Source organism: Ciona robusta, chromosome 3 (genome assembly GCF_009617815.1).
Source record: "Ciona robusta chromosome 3, ASM961781v2".
Classification (NCBI taxonomy): domain Eukaryota; kingdom Metazoa; phylum Chordata; class Ascidiacea; order Phlebobranchia; family Cionidae; genus Ciona; species Ciona robusta.
Genome location: NC_143237.1, coordinates 965,673 through 987,290, shown reverse-complemented (window position 1 = coordinate 987,290; position 21,618 = coordinate 965,673). Strand labels below are relative to the sequence as shown.

Here is a 21,618-nt window from a genome sequence, read left to right as displayed (position 1 = left end):
AAAATCATTTTAAAGTTCGCGGGTAGCAGTTTCGGTGGCGAGGTTTAGAACATTGTTTATGTTTAAGCTCATTGTCAGTTCATGACAAGCTTTTAAGATATTTTAAAGCCAATAACGTATCTTTTTATATTTTTATTAAGCAACTATGATGTTTAGAAATCTATGATTTAACATGGTTACAGTCTAGGGGAAGTACCACACTGGCATGTTTTTTAGAAAAATTCTCGACTGATCTGTAGAATTTGGTTTATATTCTGGTGTGGTTATTTGCCGTCGAACGTGTCAGTATCTATCTGGTAAGTTATGTAGTCTTTTACTCTAGAACTTAATGTACCTAACTATGGTAATATGTGTTCGTAAAGCCACCATAAAATAGCTGAAACCTGGAGCATTTTGCAATATAATGATGAGTCATTATTATTGACATATATCATCAGAAAATGTCCAAACCCTGGATTTCTGGCCAGGAACTAATTTATATTTCTAAATAGATTCCAGTGAAGAATTGAAGAATTCTAGCTTCGCTTAGCTTTTTGCCAAAATAATTATAAAGCTGGTATCAGTCAGACTTGTCACTTGTGGAACATTTTAAGACCTAAATTTTTAGGTGCTAGTGAAGGGTCTTCCCCCCACCTATTTGCTAACAACTAACCCTTAACCCCTATAACCACTAACCCCCTAACCATCAACACCTAACCCCCTAACCTAGGGGTTAGTGGTTAGCAAATAAGGTAGATGGGAGGGAACTCTTCACTAGCACCAATTTTTAGTGGTTACCAGCTTAAAGATTCTTGCTGTTGTCTTTTATTACTTACACAGTAACTCGATAGGAAAACCAGTAACAAGCCTAAAAAGTTGGGCCCAAGAAACATTTGGTAATCCTTTAGCTGGTGGCCACCTGAAATTTTGGTTTCAAAATGTTCTATAGCCCTCACTGGTTACTGATACCTGCTGTCTAATTTTTTTTTCAAAAAAGTTGGGCGTTCGTGTCGAAAATTAACTTTAAAAATGCGCAAAAACATGCTGTGTCACCGTAATTCGTCTGATTTGCGTAAGGTTAACGATTTATTACGTCACAATCGCGGTCTGTTACGTCACAATAGTGGTATATTACATACGTTATAAGACGGTATAGCCTTGTTTTTCCCCACTGTTTTAACGTAGGAATCAAACGTAACAATACGCATTCTATGACGTAATAATCCAACCTTGGTTTAATTCATAACGGCTGATGTGGAAAATACGGTGACGCAGCACGATTTCGCGCACTTTCAAAGTTAATTTTCGACACGAACGCCCGAGTTTTTTCAAAAAAAAATTATACAATGAGTATCAGTGAGACCTAAGGAACATTTTGAAACCAAAATTTCAGGTGGCCACCAGCTAAAGGATTACCGAAACATTTTAACACTAAATTTTTACTGGTTACCACCAGCAGCGAAAGAATTGCTGTTCGCCTGTTCATATATCTTCTTATTTCACAGACGGAAACAAGTAAAACATGGCTGAAAGTGGAGAAAATTTTGGTCACGTTCTTGTGTTAATGTTCCTTCTGATTGGAGTGTGGGACGTGTTTCAAAATGTTGAAACAAATAAATGTGAGATGACTTATATGTGGGAGTTACCTGAATATTACAAGGTATGATGAAATATTGAATATCATGAATAATATAGGATATATATTACAAAGTAAGTTAGGTAATATATTATATATATTAAATATTATAGGGTGAAGTACTGAAGTATATATATCGTAAGCTAAGAAATGTTGAAATGTCACATTTATTTCTTATTAAGAGTTTTGATAGTGTTTTCTAAAAACTATGTTATAGAATATCTCTTAATCTGTTTGAGACAATTCAGATAGAATGACTTTTGGGTTAAAATTCTTGACCCAATTTATTACTATATAAACTGCTTAAGTGTTAATTAATAACTGAAATAAGTTCCGTGAATCTAACCCTGATCTGGTGTTCATAAAGTAGGACGATTCTTATGTAAAGAAACGTAGTCAGGATCCGGTACTATAAAAAGGTAACAGACTAACAGAAAAAAATCAAGTCTAACAAAAAATATTCGTCATTTTAGATTCCCATGCAAGGCAACGTATCGAAACAATTTTCTTCATACTCGTTGTATATATATGGGGAGGGAGCGTACATGAAAGAAGCTATGAAGTTGAAACTGGATGGGATCCCAGTATTGTTTATTCCTGGACATGGTGGCAGCCATCAACAGGTTGGCTTACTTAATGCATTAAATAGTAATATTAGGAACATAGGCACCTACTATTTGGAAAACCATGGTGCTGTTTAGATCTTTATGTCCCATGTTATTACCTTTAATTGGTGTAAATATTACCAATTTACTAATTACAATGTTAACCAAGTCTGTTCTAAAAGGTATATATGATTCTGGTGGTTTAATTACAATTCGATATAACAGTATATTTTTTAGGCACGGTCTCTTGGCTCTGTTTTACTTCGAAAGGCAATGTCAGGTGGATTCAACAATCATTTCAACGTATTTACTGCTGATTTGGGGGAAGAGCTCACTGCATTTTATGGGGGAAACTTGGGACATCAAACTAAGTATATTGGACATTGCATCAAGAGGATCTTGTCTCTGTACGAATATGCTAAACATAAACCAACCTCTGTTATTTTGGTGGGACACTCAATGGGTGGGGTAATAGCAAGGGGGGTGTTTGCAATTCCAGATTTTAATCAAAATCAAGTGAAAACAATAATAATGCTTGCGTCGCCAGTCCTTGCGCCTGTGTTGAATGTGGATAGGTACATGTCTCAATATTATGCTAAGACAAACCAATACTGGCTTGAACACATTAGCAAGCTGAGAGATGTGAATACTATATCTATTGGAGGGGGACCAAGGGATTTTCAGGTTTCATCTGGCCTTACAAGACTTTCATCCAACCAGAGTAATTACCTGTCGACTATAACTACTGCTGTGCCACGTGTTCATCTTTCCACAGACCATCAGTGTATTGTGTGGTGTAAACAACTAGTGATGGCCACTGTTAGATATTTATTTGATATCACTGATCCAAAGTCTCATCAAGTGGTTGTTGATGTACAGCAAAGGGTACGAGCCATGGAATATCATTTTAAAAAGCACCCAGGGTATGGTTCAGTGGCAAACAGAGACAGCCCACAAAAGTTTAAGCCTTCCTCTGCTTATACATGGAAACCTGTGTCTGATTTCTTATGGTCATTAAATAAAGAAGAAGCTGGCAGTGGAAGCTATTTTACATTTGATATCACTCATTTTGTCAAACAATTTACATATCATTTAGTAGCAAGAACCGATTCTGTGAGAGAGAAATGGGTTCTTGCTTGTAAGCAAGTGGTAAACGAGAAATGTGTTGAAGCAACTGATCTATCTTATTCATCAACTGGGATGATGAGATACAGGTAAATAGGAAATCCTCCTGTTTACATTATTAAATGTATAGGAAAAAGGCACTTGTGACACACGTGACAGGTTGCCACCATACAGTTATTTACTAATTACAAAATAAAATCAGTTTTTGTCAGCAATATGATTGTTGCTTGCTATTAAACTCGTTAAGTTAAAAATCTTGTATTTAAACTATTTTACCATTCTGTGTAAACAAAGTAATGTAATTATATTAAATAACATCATTTTTATATCATGATTATTCATTCGGGAATTAATGTAAATATATTTTTATAATATCAGGATTATCTATTCGGAAAACAATTTAAATAAATAATAAATATCCGTATATATTAATCAACTGATATCATTTTTGTATCAAGATTAGCCATTTGATAAATATGTAAAGTAAATATATTAACCAACTAACAGTCCAACATTCATTATTGTAATACCAGAAATATACAATATCATGTTATGCCAGAATTAAACAACATTATATATTTATATTAACACATATTATTTTTATCTCAGGATAATCCATTTGGACTTGCGTGTATTGGAGGAGCAAGGTTTTACTTATGTTGTATTTCCTGCTTCAAAAGTAAAAGAAGGGAAAGTACTTGGTGTCAACATACTTTCCGATCATGAAATCTCATCAGAGGTTGGTGTCCCACATGTGTTCTCAAACCTGTGGACATTTGGTGCTGGGTACAAACATTCTATTGCTATGCATGGGGCAGAGAATCGCTTCTATTATAAAACCGTGCTAAAAGACTTTCAAGCGATTTACCAAGTTTTCAAGCTAGATTTCCCCGAGGGTGCAGTTTTGAAAACAGAGATTCCATGGGACAAGGGACAAGAAGATATTCAGAAAACTTCAATAGTGGTAAAGCTACGTAATACTCCTCATGATTTGGAAGATAATGTTGTAGTTCATATTTATATGGACACACCGGGTCCTGTGGATTTACAAATTAAAGTTCAATATTTTGAAGTTCTAGGCCAAATTGTGAGGTACTTTTATATGATGCTGCCTGTGTTTGTACTGTGCAATGTAATGTTTACGTACTGCTACCAAGTGAATCAGATGCAGCTAGGAAAGCCATGTCATTCATTATATGATGCTCATTCAATCAGTTCCAAACCATACAAGGTTCAGCCCTTTATCAGTCTTTTGAAACTTTTCTTTGGTTATCAATGGTTCAAGTTACTGTGGTACAATGTCGGACTTCCTACACCCGATTCAATCATATTGGAAACAGATCACAGAATGTGGTTTACTATGGCTCCTCTTATTTTGTTTCTATACGGCTTTGAACTATTTTCTATAACTAGGGTGATGCAAGTCTATGCAATTAAACTTTTAGGCAAAATATTTCGAGGATTTGACAACCTTCTTACAGGACCAAAATATCTGTATCTTATATTCCATTCAGTAGTATTATCTTTGTTACTTCAAGTCAACAGTTCGTTTGCATTGCTTTACATTCTGTTGGCATATTACGGCAAACTGATGCTATTATACAATGTTGCTGATATGGATAAGTTAAACAATACTCCAGATATAAAAGAAGATACAACAGATAAAGGTGAATTAGAACCAATGCCACGAAAAACTGGTTCTAAAGATGAAGTATCGCAATCTGAGGAATCTTTCGATAACGACGCAAAATGTGAGAATAAAGACCAAGATAAAAAAGACAAAATATCGGAACCAGCAGAGTCTTCTGATGATGGAGAAGAGGATGCAGATAAAGCACAGAAACAGGACGGCAAAAATAAAGCAGCCAAAGATGTGTCTTCTGATAAAGAAGAAGAACATGGTACAAATGAAGAGTTGGAGAAAGTAACGAAATCAACAGAGTCATCTAATGATAAAGTAGAAGATAAAGCTGATGATGGAAAAGATAAAGATGTTGCAAATAATGATGCGAATAAGGTGAAAGGAAAGAAGGAGCCGAAACCAACACGTTTGACTGAAGATGAATTCTCTGTTAACTTTATAGTTGTTCAGTTGTATTTGTGGTTGTTCATATTCACTCTGCCATCTTTTGCAGGGTTTATACAAAACTACAGGCAAGTGAAACAAATGATTAATTTAATTTCCATTTGTTTTACGATTATGAATTTTGATGTATTTTACTACTTTTTACTGTTCTTTAAAAGTTTGTAATAATTTACCTAGTAACTTTATTTAAAACCTTACGATATTTTACATAATTTATGAACTAACATATTAATCTGTGTATTACATTATATATATATTTGTTTTATGATTATGTTAAATGTTTGTGATATTTTTTGAACTGTCTAAATTAATTTAAACTAGCATAGTGTATAGTAAATTTAGAAAAAATTAAGATATATTTATGTACTGTTGACATAGAGGCGTAGGGTAGTAACTTTAATTAAAAAGTACCATAACAACTTAAATTAATGTATTAAATTTCTATACAGGTTAAATCTACCATTCTCAGACCCTTGGAAGATACAAAGTGCTATAGGGTCAATGCTGTTCTTGCTGACTAATGTCCATGGAACATACGATGGGATTATGGCATCTAACTTAAAGCAAAGCTCAAAATTTCTGCTCCCAATCGTTGTGCTTATGGCAGTTACCTCAATATTTTCCCTGTACAGGGCACCATGGTTTATTCTATGTTTCCTAGGATTTCATGCAATGTCACAACATTTTTGATTCTTGCAACATCAGAAAAAAAAGTTGCAATATCACTAAACACCTGTCGAAGTTTGAAGCTGTAGCCTGTTCCAAAATGTTATACGCCCAAAATAAGTAATTTTGCATTCATGATAAAATTATAACCTAGTTTTTATATAGATTGTAGAGATTACAATTTTCATACCTGTTTTTTTTAACAGTTCAATTTGAATATAAACTTTTTGAAGCATATATCTACACTATATTGTTTTATGTAATTGTTCAATAAAATGTTGGGATGCAAACTATGTGTAAAGGATCCAGTTTGTAACAAACATTATTACCTTTGATTTGAAACTAATCCGATTTGAATCGTTTGAAATTGAGTTATCTTCTTAAATTGCAAAGCGAGGCAAAATTGGATATATTTTCTTCAGACACAAAATTAAATTTGCAGAAAATCTAATATGCATTTATATTTGCCAGCGGTTTGCTGTGATACCGCAAAGTTATGTTTCGAGAGGACGAATTACGTTATTCCCCTAGCAGCGTAGATTAGCTTAGCTTGCAAAACGAGCGTAAAAAGCAGCTTTAACGTGAGTTATATGCCAGCAATAGCCCAGGGCTTATTTGTGTGGAAGTGGAAAATCGTGTACAACGCTGGACGGTTTAGTCATTTCTATTTTGCTGCGTGACAGTGTGATTGTGTACGCTAGTCTTGTTATCAGATTGTTTATCCGCGTATCGAATTTAGCGTTAGAACCTATTATATACAACAATCCAAATAATAATTAAAGTAATAGTTCAGGCCATCATGTTTTAAGGATAAAATGACCGATTAACAAACGTTGTTGCATTTGGAAACAGGCGTTAAGTTACTGAAATCTACATTTGTATTTGTAGTTTAGTTACTGCACAATAGTGCATAGTGCACTGTACTTTCAATATGTCATTAGACACAGAAGTAGAAGCGTTTGGCGACATGAGTATCGATAGGACGAATACGGATTCACTTTCAACAAATCTTGAAAAGGAAGTAACCAATGGAAATCAATGGAATGTGAGATTTTTTTTATTAATCAAGCTACAATTTGTTTTGTAATATCGAACAATTTTTATGTTTATGTTTTAGAAGTGAAAATTAATTTTTAATAAAGCTGAAATATCTCCATGTTTATGTTTTAACACTGAAGATTATTCTTAATGTATACTTTCTATTATTATTTATAATATAGTTTCCATGTTTTAGGACTTAGAGGCCACCATACCACCCCTGCAACCAAATGAACTTCAAGATATATTTCGAGATGTTGTTTTGGATTGGCAAGCCCAAGCAGAACTTACAGAAATGATGGATACTGCTGATATTGGTAAGTTAGCGCAAAAACGGTGGTGCGCAAGTCCTTTGTTTTCCTATAATTGTAAATTGGTAAAGACTTTTTATTATAAATAACTTGGGAAATAGGATGTTCTATGTACTGTATTGGCTGTTGCAGATTCAATTAGTCATTAAACTAATGGCATATCCATTTTTCAAGATTAGGGTTTTTCGTTGTTGTCCAAAGTGAACCTTTTTACTAGAGATTGTGCATACAATCTATTGTATTAAAGAAAATTAAATGCCGTCATATTAATTGTGATTGCTTGATATATTGGTATCGTATTACAAATGCCTATTGTTATTTTGCATTACTTTTTGCAATATGTCATATGATAATAACAATATATTATTCTATATTACAATGCTTTACTTAACATTTACAAGTGGGGAGAATAGTTTAATCTGTATTAATTTATAATTTAAATAAAATGCTAGAAAAAATGTGATGTTTATTCTTAACATGCCATTTTTGTTGAAATAGTTACATAAATAAATGTAATTTAATACATTATTTCTATGTTGTGTTTGTTGCTTTCTTATTAGGTGATTTCTGTATGTAATTATTTAATAGTTATTTTGCGAATGTAGGTATTTAAATCTTCAATTCTATAATTGTGAGGTCCTTCGTCCTTGTGATTTTGCCCAGTGTAGGCACAAGGCTTCAATACCCCTGGATTTATGCCAGATTTGGCCCATATAAAATTAATCTCATCTCATATACAGATACTTTAAAATATTAACCACATGTAATAATCTATAGAGGACACCACCTATGTTGGCCAATGGAACCGAGTAGAACGTTTGTCTTCAATAAGGAACAAAGTTGTGGAGAGCATGATATACAAATTTTGCCAAGAAACACCAATGTTGAAATTCCGCATCATGTTTGCTGATGTAATTGAATCGAAATGCTGGTATGTTCTATGTTGTGTTGTGAGTGAAACTCTATCGGCTACAGAAATATAAACATAAATATAACTAATTTTGTAACAAAATCTGTATAATTTTTTATGTTGTTTTGTGGAAATTTAGTATGTTGGTTAAATCCAAATGGTATTGAAACAAACTTTAGTTTTTATACAGTGTTTATGGGATTTACATTGATTTGTTATAATGATAAATTAATGCACGATACACCTCATATCTGCTAGAAACTTTTCGGTAGTAAACTAATTAGAAGCAGTAATGCTGTCATTTTATGGTACCTGGCTTCATACAGTTATGTTCATTCTAATTGGGGCTCATGTTTTCTGATTACAAGTTTGCCCCGTTTTGTTAATAACTTCTATTGCAGGCATTTGATTGACAGCAACGATTGCCAGCCGGGAGGAATTAACATGAGACGTGCGAGTACTATCGTCTCCTGCTTACAAGAGGCAGTGGCAGGTCGTCTAAATGACAGTTACATGCAAATCCGGGTGCCCATAGATGGTGGAAGGGGAGGAAACCTTTTGTCTGTTAAAGTCAAATCCGAACTGCTCAACTGGGAGCAAGAACTAAGGGTAAGGATTACTGATTGCCATCTTTCGTTGAGATAGTAAGTGCCTGCCTAAAGGTATAGCTATCTCTTGAGTAGTGTCTACTTTTATTGTAAATGTTTAATTTGGCCCATTAGGGGATAGAGATTTTTTTTCTACTTTTATTGTTATTGTTTAATTAGCACATAGTTAAAGAAGGTTTTGCATTCAGCCAGCATTACATTCATTTCAAATAAATATGCAGTTTTTCGTTTATTAGTTTAGGAGAAAATAAGACTGGTTTGTTTTTAAATTCGTAAGCAAACCAAAATAAAGTTCAATCAAGTAAGTTGTATTATATATATGTATAGTAGGATGGGGTAAGATGGGACACCTGTAGCACATAATATCCAAATATACTGATTGTGTTTTAACCAATTAACAACGGTCTGCGGGAGTCGTGAGGATACGGTTTTGTAATTCTTTGAATGATTTTTTTTGTGACCAAATGAGACAAGAAAGTAGAATAGAAAGGTGTCCCATCTTCCCCCACCCTACCATATGTGGGAAAGTTGCTAAATACATGTGTATCTATGCAAATATCATGACGCAATATAAAAGTCAACATTGGTTCAATTCTTGTAAATTGAGGAGCAAGAAAAGTTTAATAAATCATTGTGCTAGTCAGCATTAAGGTTGTTAGCCCTATGTGTATTTACAAAGTATATTTACTCTGTGAGACTCACTGTTTAATTTGAACTCTTGCAAAACCAATTGATCTGATGCAATGAAATGGAATATGTTTGTCTTTCTTATAGTAGTTGATATGATGTTGTCTTATAAGTAATAAATGTATAAAAAAAAACATGTAAAATTAATCCGGCCTGTTATGTTTTATACGCACACCAAAAATGGTTGCTATGTTTTATACAAGAATTTCTTCTAAAACAAAACACATTGTAGGCTATGTAACTGATTCAAAGTGCCATTGCTGTTCAATCATCACTTCATGTAGTTATACTTAAATTTAGCTTTGGCACGATAGTTTTATTTAAACTTAATCTTAGGACAAGTTTCTGCTTCCTAAGTTTATTGTTGGTTGGTTGGTTGGTAGTTGTTGTTTGTTGCCGTCCTGGCTCGGTTAAAAAAACTGAAACAAAACACAACAAATGTATTGTATTTGTATATATATTATATATTAAGTTAAATTAATGGAAAATTTACATTTTATATATGTAGGCTATATAATACATTTGGTTAATGGTAATTTTACATATTTATATAGTTATATATATATATATACATAAAATACATTTGATTTGGTTAATGGAAGTTTGTTACTTAGACTTAGTTAATATGACTTTTAGATTCTGTCATGATAAAAAATGCTATGATTCACACATTCGTATTGTGTTTGCTTAACAAAGTTGTTTAGAACATATTACTTTAAAACCCGTGCAGTGAGGAATATTTGCATGAAACCTCATGGTTATTAGTTGCTTACTGTTCACAATATTATAATGACTTCCATTGTTTAATATCCTTTAGTAACCTATCCCCTTGATTATGCTATAAATATCAAGTCTATTGTTGAAACAGTAACTTAATATCCAATTATCCCTAACTTCTCCACATAAAATATGTTGAATATATGAATTATTTTACCTTATATTAAGCAGTATCAGTCATACATAACTCCCATTGTTTAAACTCGTTGTAAATTTCGTTCAGAATCGAACTGAGGACTTGTTTTAGTTGATAAGGAAGTAATTAATTAAACACGAAATTTGAAACTTTTTGCGTCTCGTCCTAATGAAGTTGTGTAGCTGAAACCTATATACTTGAAGACAAGGTTTACCGATTTTATTTCCTTTATAACCAAAGCCAATACTGCCATATGTATGAAATACAACTCACGTTTGTAAGAAAAATATTAAACAGATTTTACTGTCTGTGGAAGTATTGTATAATAGGGTGGGGAAGACGGGACACCTTTAGCACATAATAACCTGATCGTGTTTTAAACAATTAACAAAGGTCTATCAGAGTGGTAAAAAGGATACGGTTTTATTATTTTTTAAATGTCCTTTGTTTACTACCAAATGAGACGATAAAATAGAGTGTCCCATCTTCCTCCACCCTACTGTAGTAACATATTAATATAGGTAAATGGTTACAATCATATAAATATTGCCAGAGAATATTCTTTGTTGTTGAGTTGAGTCAATACACAAGGAGAAGCATACCATAGTTGTGAAGGAAACATATAATAAACACCATGTTGTCGCTGCCGTGCTAAATCAATGCTAACAAGGTTTTCGCTTCATATGTGGCTTCCTGTGTGGGAAAGAAACACTGAAATATGATTAGGATTAAACATGGGTTTGATGTATTGTTGGTATAAAACAACTAGGGGTTCGTATTAAAAACAATCTTGTTATGTGACGTTGGTAAGGTATTGATCACGCAATGTAGAAGGTTATAAAATATTCATGTTGTGTTTTGTAAAACATTATCTTTCTGTGTTGTCTATATTGGCATCTTTACTTTGTTATGCATCACACAATTACCACGGAATGTTAATTCAAATGATTCCTATTTCTTTGAAAATAAAAACAAAAAAGTTAAACTTTCAGTTTACTTCAATACAAACTTTTATTTTGTGATCAGCAAGATTCAGATCTTGAATGACAGTTAATGTAAATATATTGTAATGCATTTTATTAACAATAGTTAAGTGTTTATCAAGATAAAGAAGTTACATTTCTTCATTAATACGTTCTCATTGTGTTAATTTTAGTTGATTCCAAAACAAACCTTATTTAGTTACCATCAAGATTCAAATTTAGATTTTATTGTGAAAAAGAATGTATAGTAGGGTGGGGGGGAAGATGGGACATCTGTTCATTCTATTTTCTAGTCTCATTTTGCAATAAAGAAAGAACATTTAAAGAATTATAAAACCGTGTTCTCTCAGCTCCCATAGACCGTTGTTAATTGTTTAAAACACAGTCAAGATATTTTGATATTACGTGCTAAAGGTGTCTCATTTTCCCCCACCCTACTATATTGTACATTCCACCGTCCACATTATTGAAGTATTTATCATCATTACGTTAATACAACCTCAGTTGAACTATTTGCATCAAGTAACCAAACACATGATGTAGCAAGTAAGCTTAAGATATCCTGGAAAAGGCGGAGATATTAATTTGAATATAACTATGTTATACCTTATAAAATACACATACCAGCGTATAAGTTAAACAGTATACTTGAGCAATTATAGTAGAACATATTGACGGAGTAAATGAATGAATTAGTTAAATATGTTTTTGGAGTAATTTATATTATTTAAGTTAGGCAGTATTCTTGAGCATTTATGTTAAAAACTTAGGCACAAATGAATCAATTATTTATAGCTGTTTTTTTGTAATAATTTATATTATTTTGTGTTATATACTAATACATGTAATTGTATGCTTTATAATTATTATTGTATGTTTTATACCGATTTATGTTTAGGGCCGATATACCCAACGGCCGATGGAACTTGTGCAGGTGATGCAAAAAATGTTGAAACGAGAACAATATATTCTTGAAATGGCTGAGAAGGTAGTTTTACATTAAGTTTGAAAAATAATCTTATTTACGCTTACAATTAACTTATATTTGCAAATAAAAAATGGTGATTTATTTGTTTTCTGTACGGTTATGTATTTTCTCTTTTACGTAGTGGATTAAAACTAGTACTTTGGTATTAAAAAAAATTATGCAACAAGTATATATATATGAAGATATATATATAAATAAATGGAGAGGAGGCTGTCTTGTTGTTGTTTCAGCCCCGATAAAGTCATATCTTCCTGTTTAAGTCAATGCTGAAATGTAGACGCAATGTGTAAGAAACATCGTATTTCACAGATGCCGCTGTACACAAACGAGCAACCACAGAATGGTTCAATGTCAAGTTCACCTGGGAGCGCTATGCAGAAAACTGAACCGATGCCAGATATGCCACGTGTTCAATACATTATAAGGGTAAGTGGTTGCTGATGGTTGTATTACAAGTAAAAAATGATGTTAAAATAATATTTTTTATGTAAAATTGCAATTTAAAAAGGTATTATGCTATAGTTCCAAATTAAAAAAAAAATATATTAATTAACAGATTAAAAAAAATTTATATTAAAATTCGAAATTAAAAAAAAAATTTTTTGCATAGGATTTAAACCAAGCTGAGTTATGTAGTCGAGAAATAACTGAACGTATTGAACGCATGGTTGGGGAATATCAACAACTTCATTTATGCACTGGTGGAAACTGTAAGTTGGAATTACGTCTGTTTCATAGACTATCATTATACATGTATCATGTTACATTATTGTCAGCCGTATATTAAAAACAAATCGAATACAAAGTTACATAATTTAAGACTTTAAGTGGTAACTTGCAAGTGGGAATAAGGTGTATGAAACATTACACGAGTGTTATAACGACTGTCATTGCCCCATTCTACGTGAGGATAAATAAATTACATACGTGGTAATTTGCAAGCGGGCATAAGGTGAAATAAACAGAACACCCGGGTTACAAAGAATGTCATTACCCCGCCACGCAAGAATATAAACTAAATTCTTTCATTTAATATGTGGAACAGTGCAAGTCCTCGATACATACGATCCACGTCTTATTGCGAGTGCAGAGGAACAACGAACTTGGAAAACAATCATCGAGTTGCGTGATTCTCTCGTTCAAACAAGACAGGTGGGCCTTATTTGCATATAAGTTGATATAACATATTTATCTCACACTTTTTCGTATTAAAACTATAATATTTAATCAAATGGTTTATCACATTATATTGTTTGTAGGTTACATGTCTTGCTCCATTTTTTTTGCAGATTAAAACTTGGATGTTGTTAAACTTTACTGGGTTTATTACATTATACTGTTTGTGGGGTATAAGAGTCACGCCTTTTTATCGAATAAGTTTTGTACTTCTGTTTCATCCATAAACGTGTTATACTGCCTATCATTTTTAGTCATGTCTTTCAGTTTTTGTAAATTTGTCCAATCTTCACTACCATGACTGAAGAAATAAAATAAATGCATTTATTTCTACATTACATGCAGCATCACTTTATATTCCCAGGTTCTTATTCATGAATATCATAAGGACCAATTGTTCAACCAACTTCAATCTTTGCTTCGTCGTGTCAAATGTGAGATAGCTGAGTGGAAACGAGCTGAAGCTTACTTGAGTAATGGGAAGCAAGTTGCAGATAGCTCGGATATTGACCAACTGGAAGATTGGTGGGTTTTGTATTTCTAATATTTCCTGTGTTAATTTTAAAAACATTAAATAATTACCCACAAAGTTACATACGTGGTAACTTGTAAGCGGCACGAGGTACGTATGAAACAGAGCACTCGTGACATAACAACTGTCGTTGCCTCATCATGCGATTATAAATAAGTTACAAACATGGTAACTTATTAGCGGGTACGAGGTGTATGAAACAGAACACCCATGTTATAAGGACTGTTGTTGCCCGCCATGTAAGGATGAATAAGTTACATATGTGGTAACTTGTAAGCGGGCATGAGCCCCACCAGACAAGGTTGTATGAGTTACACTCAATCTTCCATACAGTTGCAAACCGCTTGCGAAACTTTTCTTACAAAGTCTCGATCAAATATTGAAGCTTCAACACATAGAGGTTGATAACTTGCTCAAGGAACAAGAGAATATGAAAATGCTTGATTACCTGCGACAACATTATGAAAACATGGCCAAAGACCTTGTGGAAAAGTAAATAGTATTGTTCAGTTATCAAGAGCAATTGTTATACAGTAGGGTAGGGAAAGATGGGACACCTTTTTATTCTATTTTCTCGTCTGATTGGGTAATAAGAAAAAAAATATTCAAAGAATTGTTAAACCGTATTTTTACAACTCCCATAGACCGTTGTTAATTGTTTAAAACACAATCAGGTTATTTGGATATTATGTGCTAAATGTGTTCCATCTTCCCCCGCCATACTATATAACATGTTTCTGTTACAGTTCTGTTACAAGTGTTTTATGACGTTTTTTTGTTATAATAGTTGCATTCTTAAGTAATACAGGAAAATTTATAAAATTTTCTGTTACAGTGCGTTCATAGTGGAGAAACAACCTCCGCAAGTTCTAATGAAAGACAAGAAGTTTATGTGCCAGCTACGACATCTTGTTGCAGATGGTTTATCCATCCACCAAGTAAGATTAATATGATAGAAATATCTTTATATTTTAATACAAATTACTTGTAGTTCCGATTCGACACACAAGTCCAACTAGTGAACACTGAAGCAGCTTGTGCCATTGTGGACGGTGGTCCATCCACTCCTATGTGAGTTTATTGTATAAATAAGTAAAATTTCTTACGCATATATTGAACAAAACCCTTGATCATTGTGTGGCATGCATGTTCTTGCGCAAGATACTAAACTTCTCCAACCTAGTTGATGAAAATATAAAATGTTCGCTAAACATTTTATAATGTTTACACAAACTTTTCTGCCTAAAATTTAATGTTGTTTAACTACTTTTTACTAGGGTGTAATGGTCGTGTCTTTTATTGAATAAGTGTTGTACTTCTGTTTACTTACAATAACTGTTGTTTTACTGCTATTTCCCGCCTTTGCTTTTGGAATTTTTTTTCTAAAAAAACTTTGCTAGTCTGACCAAAGAGATAAAATTAACTTTTTCATTTTATATTCATACTTATTCTTCTTGCAGCAAACCATCGGGAAAAATCTTGAACAATTGTCATAAGTCGGATTTTGTTGAGCAAACCAAGCAACTGCACGTTCACATGCGAAACATGGTATACTTAGTAAAACACACACAAGTGTTCAATATTAACTTGTTATCCTCGCAGAGCTTAAGCATGAGGCAGCGTGGTGATCGTGGGAGGGCAGACTGCGTGGCAGAGGAAAAGTTTTGCATGGTGTTCCGTGCGTTTATATCACTCCGATTCCCCTCCAAGGCAGAATATGATGTGGTGGCCCAGGTTTGTAGAAACTAACTCTTTATTTTGTTTAATTATTTATTCTTGTGTATTTACTATTTAACTCTGTTTAATTTTTGAAAAAAAAGGTAATTTTTAAAGAAAAAAAAATATTTAAAGATTTTTTTTAAATAACATTTTTCTTCATCACCTAATAAAATGTATACTATATATTTATATATATATATTTGTTCAATTATATTTGAAGTAATTGTAAAAAGTTTTTTTCAGACTTTCTCGCTCCCCATCGTTGTGATATCGCATGGCAAGCAGGAAGCTGACGCTCAAGCCACTGTTTTCTGGGATAACGCTTTCTCAGAATCGGTACGTAGGTTTCCAGCTCTTTAACATGTTAGGAAGCACGAACTGATAAATGACTCCGCTGTTCCAGGTCCGTCGCCCGTTCGAAGTCCCGGATAGCGTTCCGTGGAATTGGATACTGGATGGTTTGAACTGTTTGTGGAAGAAGGAATGCGAGAAAGAACCGGGCAGTGCTTCCGAAGGCATCGGTCTCACGCACGAGGCAAAGAAATATCTCACAGTGAAATTGTTGGGTAATATTTATATAAACAATGATATAAATATTCTGTTACTTTTGCTACCAGGCATAATGTCAATACCCTTCTCATCTGTATAAACAAAACAGTCTCTGATAAAGTCTTGTCGAGTGGCGAACGAAATGTTGGAACTATTTTGACTGCTACATAGTCAGCTTTATATAATGTCCATGTGGTGTCTGTGATTTAATCATAACAACCGTGTTTTATTTTATATGGATAAGTTCCTACAGCATGGCATACCATAAGACATGAGACTTATGCCAGAGTTGGCCCATTACCCCAACAATGTATGTGCACGTTCTAGTGTATACGGGTGAGGTTTTACAGTGTGGCAAGCCTTCAGACCTGGAGTTCAGGCCAGAGTTGGCCTGTTATTCCAAGATAGCAACTGTTATTCTGATTATCTTTACTTTGTTACATAGGAACGGATGCAGTTGATCCACACACACACGTATCATGGAGACAATTCAACAGAGAGAATCTTCCTGGTAAAGGCTTCACATTTTGGACTTGGTTCTTTAAAGTCATGGAGCTTGTATCGAGTCCTTATGTCAAGAAATTCTGGAATCTCAGGTAAAGGATTTATGCCACAGTGACTTGCATGTTTGCCTTTGAATTAGAGGTTATAGGTTCAAGGCCGGACGCTGCTACCATTGTGTGGGTATGTGTCCTTGAACAAAACCATCAACACAATTGATCCAGCTCAGTGGTTACTTATGGGTCTCTAAATTGTCAGCCATAAAATAAAAAAGAAATTTCTCAAGAATATAATCACCCATTGGGTGAGTAATTGGTAACTTGTAAGCGGACACGAGGCGTATGAAACAGAACACCCGTGTTATAATGTCTGTCGTTGCCCCGCCATGCGAGGATAAATAAGTTACACACGTGGTAACTTGTAAGCGGCACAAGGTGTATGAAACAGAACACTCGTGTTATAACGTCTGTCGTTGCCCCGCCATGCTAGGATAAACAGGTTACATACGCGGTAACTTGTAAGCGGCACAAGGTGTATGAAACAGAACACTCGTGTTATAACGTCTGTCGTTGCCCCGCCATGCTAGGATAAACAGGTTACATACGCGGTAACTTGTAAGCGGGCACGAGGTGTATGAAACAGAACACCCGTGTTATAACGTCTGTCGTTGCCCCGCCATGCTAGGATAAACAGGTTACATACGCGGTAACTTGTAAGCGGGCACGAGGTGTATGAAACAGAACACCCGTGTTATAAGTTAATGGGTGAAGTTTTCATGCCATTCGTAGATAAGTTATAGATTAATGTAAATAAGTTATATTTATTTATTCATTAAAAGCGCAGGTTTGTGTATAAAATGTTAGCATGTGTTTACCAATGTTTAAAAATGGTAAAGCGCAATTATAATCAGTTTTTATTTTTTTCAAACTCAGGTACATCACTGGTTTCATTGGAAAAGCCGAGTGCCAGAATTATTTACTTACGTGCCCGCTTGGAGCTTTTATGTTCCGCTTCAGTGATTCTCAGCTTGGTGCGCTCTCCATATCTTGTTATACTTATTGTGAGAAAACAAGTAAGTGTTATTACTTCCACACGTTTGATCACTCATGCATATACCATGGGACAACCACTTAGTTGTTTCTTTTAAGAGGTTTAGTAATTTCTCATTATATATTGGGGTAGGGAAAGATGGGACACTTTTCATTCTATTTTCTCGTCACATATGCTAGTAAACAAAGTACATTCAAAGAATTATAAAAATGTGTCCTCCTGACTTCCATATACCGTTGTTGATTGTTTAAAACGCGCTCAGAATAATCGGATGATATGTGCTAAAGGTGTCCCATCTTCCCCCACCCTACTATACTAAACTACCTCAATCAAGGGACAAGTTCATATATACTTCTTAAACCTAGTACTGGATAATAATAAATCTTTCATCTTTCAATACCATACTTCAGCAGGTATGAGGTTTCTAAAGCAACCTCATATTTAACATCAAACACTTGCGTTGTTACTAAATATACAAGTTTATTACCAACATGCGCTTGTAATTCGAAGAACCAAGTAACTTAATATTGTTGCAAAACATTTCTTTAATGCGACTTGTCTGCTATGTGTAGTGACCACACTTCTTTTTTTTAACTAAATGTAAATATGTTTTAAACGGTAAGCCTGTTTTTTTAACGACTTTTCTTTTGTAACTATGTCCTGTCTTTTATTTTAATTATTTTTCAATCTTTTACTACCCTAATAAGAAGATACAACTTTTTTATTATTAATATTATTGTCATATATATCCAAACAAAACAGAACAAACTGTTTTTTAACATTTATTTTTTTAATGCAGAGAGAAAAGAAGTTGGCCATCTTGAACCAGACACAATAAAAAGACTTCAAACACGAAGCATCCCTGACATGGTGAAGGATCTTGACTACCTGCTTTATCTTGGAGCGGATATTCCCAAGGACAGAGCGTTCGGTCCTTACTACACGCCTGAGTTTCGGGGTAAGTATGTACACTTATATAATCTTACATTGTTTATGCATCTTAAATGTGTTTTCTTGGGTAAGGCACTCAAGGGCAATTGCTCCAACCTAGTGGCCACTAATGGGTTGTTGAAATTATCAGACATACATAAACACTCATAAACTTACATAAGTGATAACTCGTAAGGGTATGTTACGTTTTTGAATCTTAGATTTAGATGAAATCTGGGATGACATTGTAAAAATGAAATTTAACCCATAGTTGTCAAACATAGGTAACCTGTTTGATTAATGTGGTGAATGCAATATACTTTGGCCCTGCTTGTTTGTATAGACACCTAACAGCAGGGTAAAATCTGGGGTGACATTGTTAAAATACAGTTACACCCATAGTTGTCAAACATAGGGAACTTCATTGATTAATGTGGTGAATGCAATATACTTTGGCTCTGCTTGTTTGTATAGACACCTAACAGCAGGGTAAAAACTGGGGTGACATTTTCTAAACTGACCCTAGACACCACTGGACCTAATGTTAATATATTCTTACATTGCTTATGCACCTAGGATCAAGGCCCAATGACCATATTTTATTATTATTAAACTGAAAAGAATTTAACTCAGAGGTTAGGGGTTCAAGGCTTGTCCCTGCTACCACTTTGGGGGTATGTGTCCTTGGGTAAGCCACTCAATGGCAATTGCTCCAACTCAGTGGCAACTAATGGGTTGTCTAAAGTATCAGCTCTATCACCCACAAAGTTACAAACGTGGTAACCCCTAACATGGCACAAGGTGTATGAAACAGATCAACTGTTGTTGCCCTGCCACATGAGGATAAATAAGTTACATTTATTCATTTTATTTTCACCAGGCCAGAATAATAAATTTTTTCATTCACATTTACAGTGGAGTCAGCACAAAAGCACGATTACTGGCCCAAGTCTCTTCAAGTTGTGACAAAAAACAACGGTACCACAAGTACATTTATTCGCTCAATGAAACAGCCTAACTCACCGGACATGGGGCCTCACGTGCAATTGAAATCATCCATGTCGCCGCCTACCTTTGGCTCGCCAGGTTTGTACGTTTGCGTAAACCTTTCGAAAAAAATGTTTTTCAAAATAGCTTTAAATGTATGAAAAATATTCACTTTTTTGAATCATACATCTCACCAACTAAAACCTTTGAAAAAGTAAAACATCTCGAAAGAAATAAAGCGTTTTTTCTATCCCATCTGTTAAATGGATGAATGTCACCTAATTATCCTTACATTACATGGGGGCAACTACAGAAGTTATAACATGTGGGTTCGATGTCATCTACCACGGTTCGATGTCATCTACCACTTATGCTCACTTACTACCAACTATGTAACTAACTTTGTGGGTGGAATTTTAATGTTTCTTAAGATAAAATATTTGGGCAACCCATTGATGGGTTGAAGCAAATAGTGCTGGGTATCATATTCCCAAAACACACACACAGTGGTAGAAGCATTGATCCTATAACTGGGTAACAGATTGAACGGCAAGTTCGCAGTATGCTATTCTGGCTCATTGTAAGCATGTTCATAACTAAAAAAATTTGTAAGAAAAAAAACGCTAAAAAATTGTAATCTGGCCTACAGTATATGATACAGAACACCCATGGACACCTATAACGGCCATGGTTTTCTGGCTACTGGAGTATAAAGAAGTTATATTTTCACACTCATTTAATTGTTAACTTTCGGCAGGCACCCCCTTATCTCCGCTGGACCTCCTATCCCCCAACCCCTCGCTACATGGTGAATAACTTCATTGATATAATGGACAACAGGAAATATTCTAGTAATTAGTAAGGTGGGGTAAGATGGGAGACCTTTAGCACACAATATCGAGTCGTGAGAATACGGTTTTATAATTCTGTAAATGTTCTTTGTTTACTACCAAATGAGACGAGAAAATGGAATATAAAGGTGTCCCATCTTTCCCTACCCCACTATATCTATCATACTCCATGAACTGTTTGTATATATATATCATGAATTACTCTGCTGCTTGTAAGTTTTGATGACAGTTAAAATGAATATATAATTTAATTATTATGACGCCAAATAATTTTTGTTGTTGTTAATTTTACCATTTTTTTCCTTTGTTTGTATTTGATCAGAATTTTGAACCCTGTAATGCATTAAGCATTTCAAGTATTTTTAAACTTGTAAGAGTTCCAATAGTTTTGCATGGAAAATGTTCCTTGATAATTTTATAGTTACTGCAGTGCCCGATTGCAATACGTTTGTATCGCAATATTGTGTAAAGTTTTTGTTTCTTTGTATGTTTGTAAATAAACATTCCAATCATAATATAATAGTTTGTCAGGTCTATTTCAGGTGTTTTAAAACAGTTTTAGACGCTTTATTCACCAACTTTCAGACATTCAACTTGTTACCACTGCATAGGGATTCGCATATACCCCCTTTCAACAATGATTCGGCTTCTTTAGCGCAATATTGTTAAATCATGTTTGTAATTTCTGATACTATATGATGCTATTACCAACTAAAAACTGTAAAAATAATAACCAAAAAAGATTAGGCTCTTAAAAGTGAAACTGTCCTTCCAACATATTTTTCTTT

At 34.0% G+C, this 21,618-nt stretch overlaps 2 protein-coding genes across 3 annotated transcripts; both read left to right on the top strand.

The window, feature by feature from the left end:
* Positions 1–136: 136 nt before the first annotated feature.
* Positions 137–6,387, top strand: LOC149737455 (GPI inositol-deacylase-like). 2 transcript variants are annotated; one of them, XM_089875533.1, is made up of 6 exons: positions 137–281; positions 1,485–1,639; positions 2,089–2,238; positions 2,458–3,434; positions 3,955–5,499; positions 5,881–6,387. In XM_089875533.1, the coding sequence occupies exons 2-6, from the start codon at positions 1,502–1,504 to the stop codon at positions 6,119–6,121; spliced, it is 3,051 nt and encodes a 1,016-aa protein (XP_089731659.1). In that variant the 5' UTR covers positions 137–281; positions 1,485–1,501; the 3' UTR covers positions 6,122–6,387. The 2 variants fall into 2 exon arrangements, with proteins under 2 accessions (XP_089731659.1, XP_089731658.1); XM_089875532.1 differs by having other exon boundaries at positions 140–296.
* A 542-nt stretch (positions 6,388–6,929) lies between these two features.
* LOC149737454 (signal transducer and activator of transcription 5B-like) lies at positions 6,930–21,366 on the top strand. The gene is made up of 21 exons (XM_089875534.1): positions 6,930–7,142; positions 7,332–7,452; positions 8,224–8,377; positions 8,758–8,965; positions 12,446–12,535; positions 12,845–12,961; positions 13,146–13,245; positions 13,581–13,687; positions 14,076–14,236; positions 14,577–14,735; positions 15,079–15,181; positions 15,235–15,314; positions 15,704–15,791; positions 15,846–15,977; positions 16,206–16,298; positions 16,366–16,528; positions 16,957–17,107; positions 17,945–18,084; positions 18,862–19,020; positions 19,908–20,078; positions 20,737–21,366. Exons 1-21 carry the CDS (start codon positions 7,029–7,031, stop codon positions 20,793–20,795), a joined length of 2,670 nt encoding a protein of 889 aa, XP_089731660.1. The 5' UTR covers positions 6,930–7,028; the 3' UTR covers positions 20,796–21,366.
* Positions 21,367–21,618: the final 252 nt, after the last annotated feature.

Coding starts and splice junctions, on each gene's coding strand:
- LOC149737455 (XM_089875533.1), top strand. CDS start 1,502: ATGGCTGAAAGTGGAGAAAATTTTGGTCACGTTCTTGTGTTAATGTTC. Junction 3,435..3,954: donor ACTGGGATGATGAGATACAG/GTAAATAGGAAA, acceptor TTTTTATCTCAG/GATAATCCATTTGGACTTGC. Junction 5,500..5,880: donor GGGTTTATACAAAACTACAG/GCAAGTGAAACA, acceptor ATTTCTATACAG/GTTAAATCTACCATTCTCAG.
- LOC149737454 (XM_089875534.1), top strand. CDS start 7,029: ATGTCATTAGACACAGAAGTAGAAGCGTTTGGCGACATGAGTATCGAT. Junction 12,962..13,145: donor GTGTTCAATACATTATAAGG/GTAAGTGGTTGC, acceptor TTTTTTGCATAG/GATTTAAACCAAGCTGAGTT. Junction 16,529..16,956: donor TCTCACAGTGAAATTGTTGG/GTAATATTTATA, acceptor TTTGTTACATAG/GAACGGATGCAGTTGATCCA.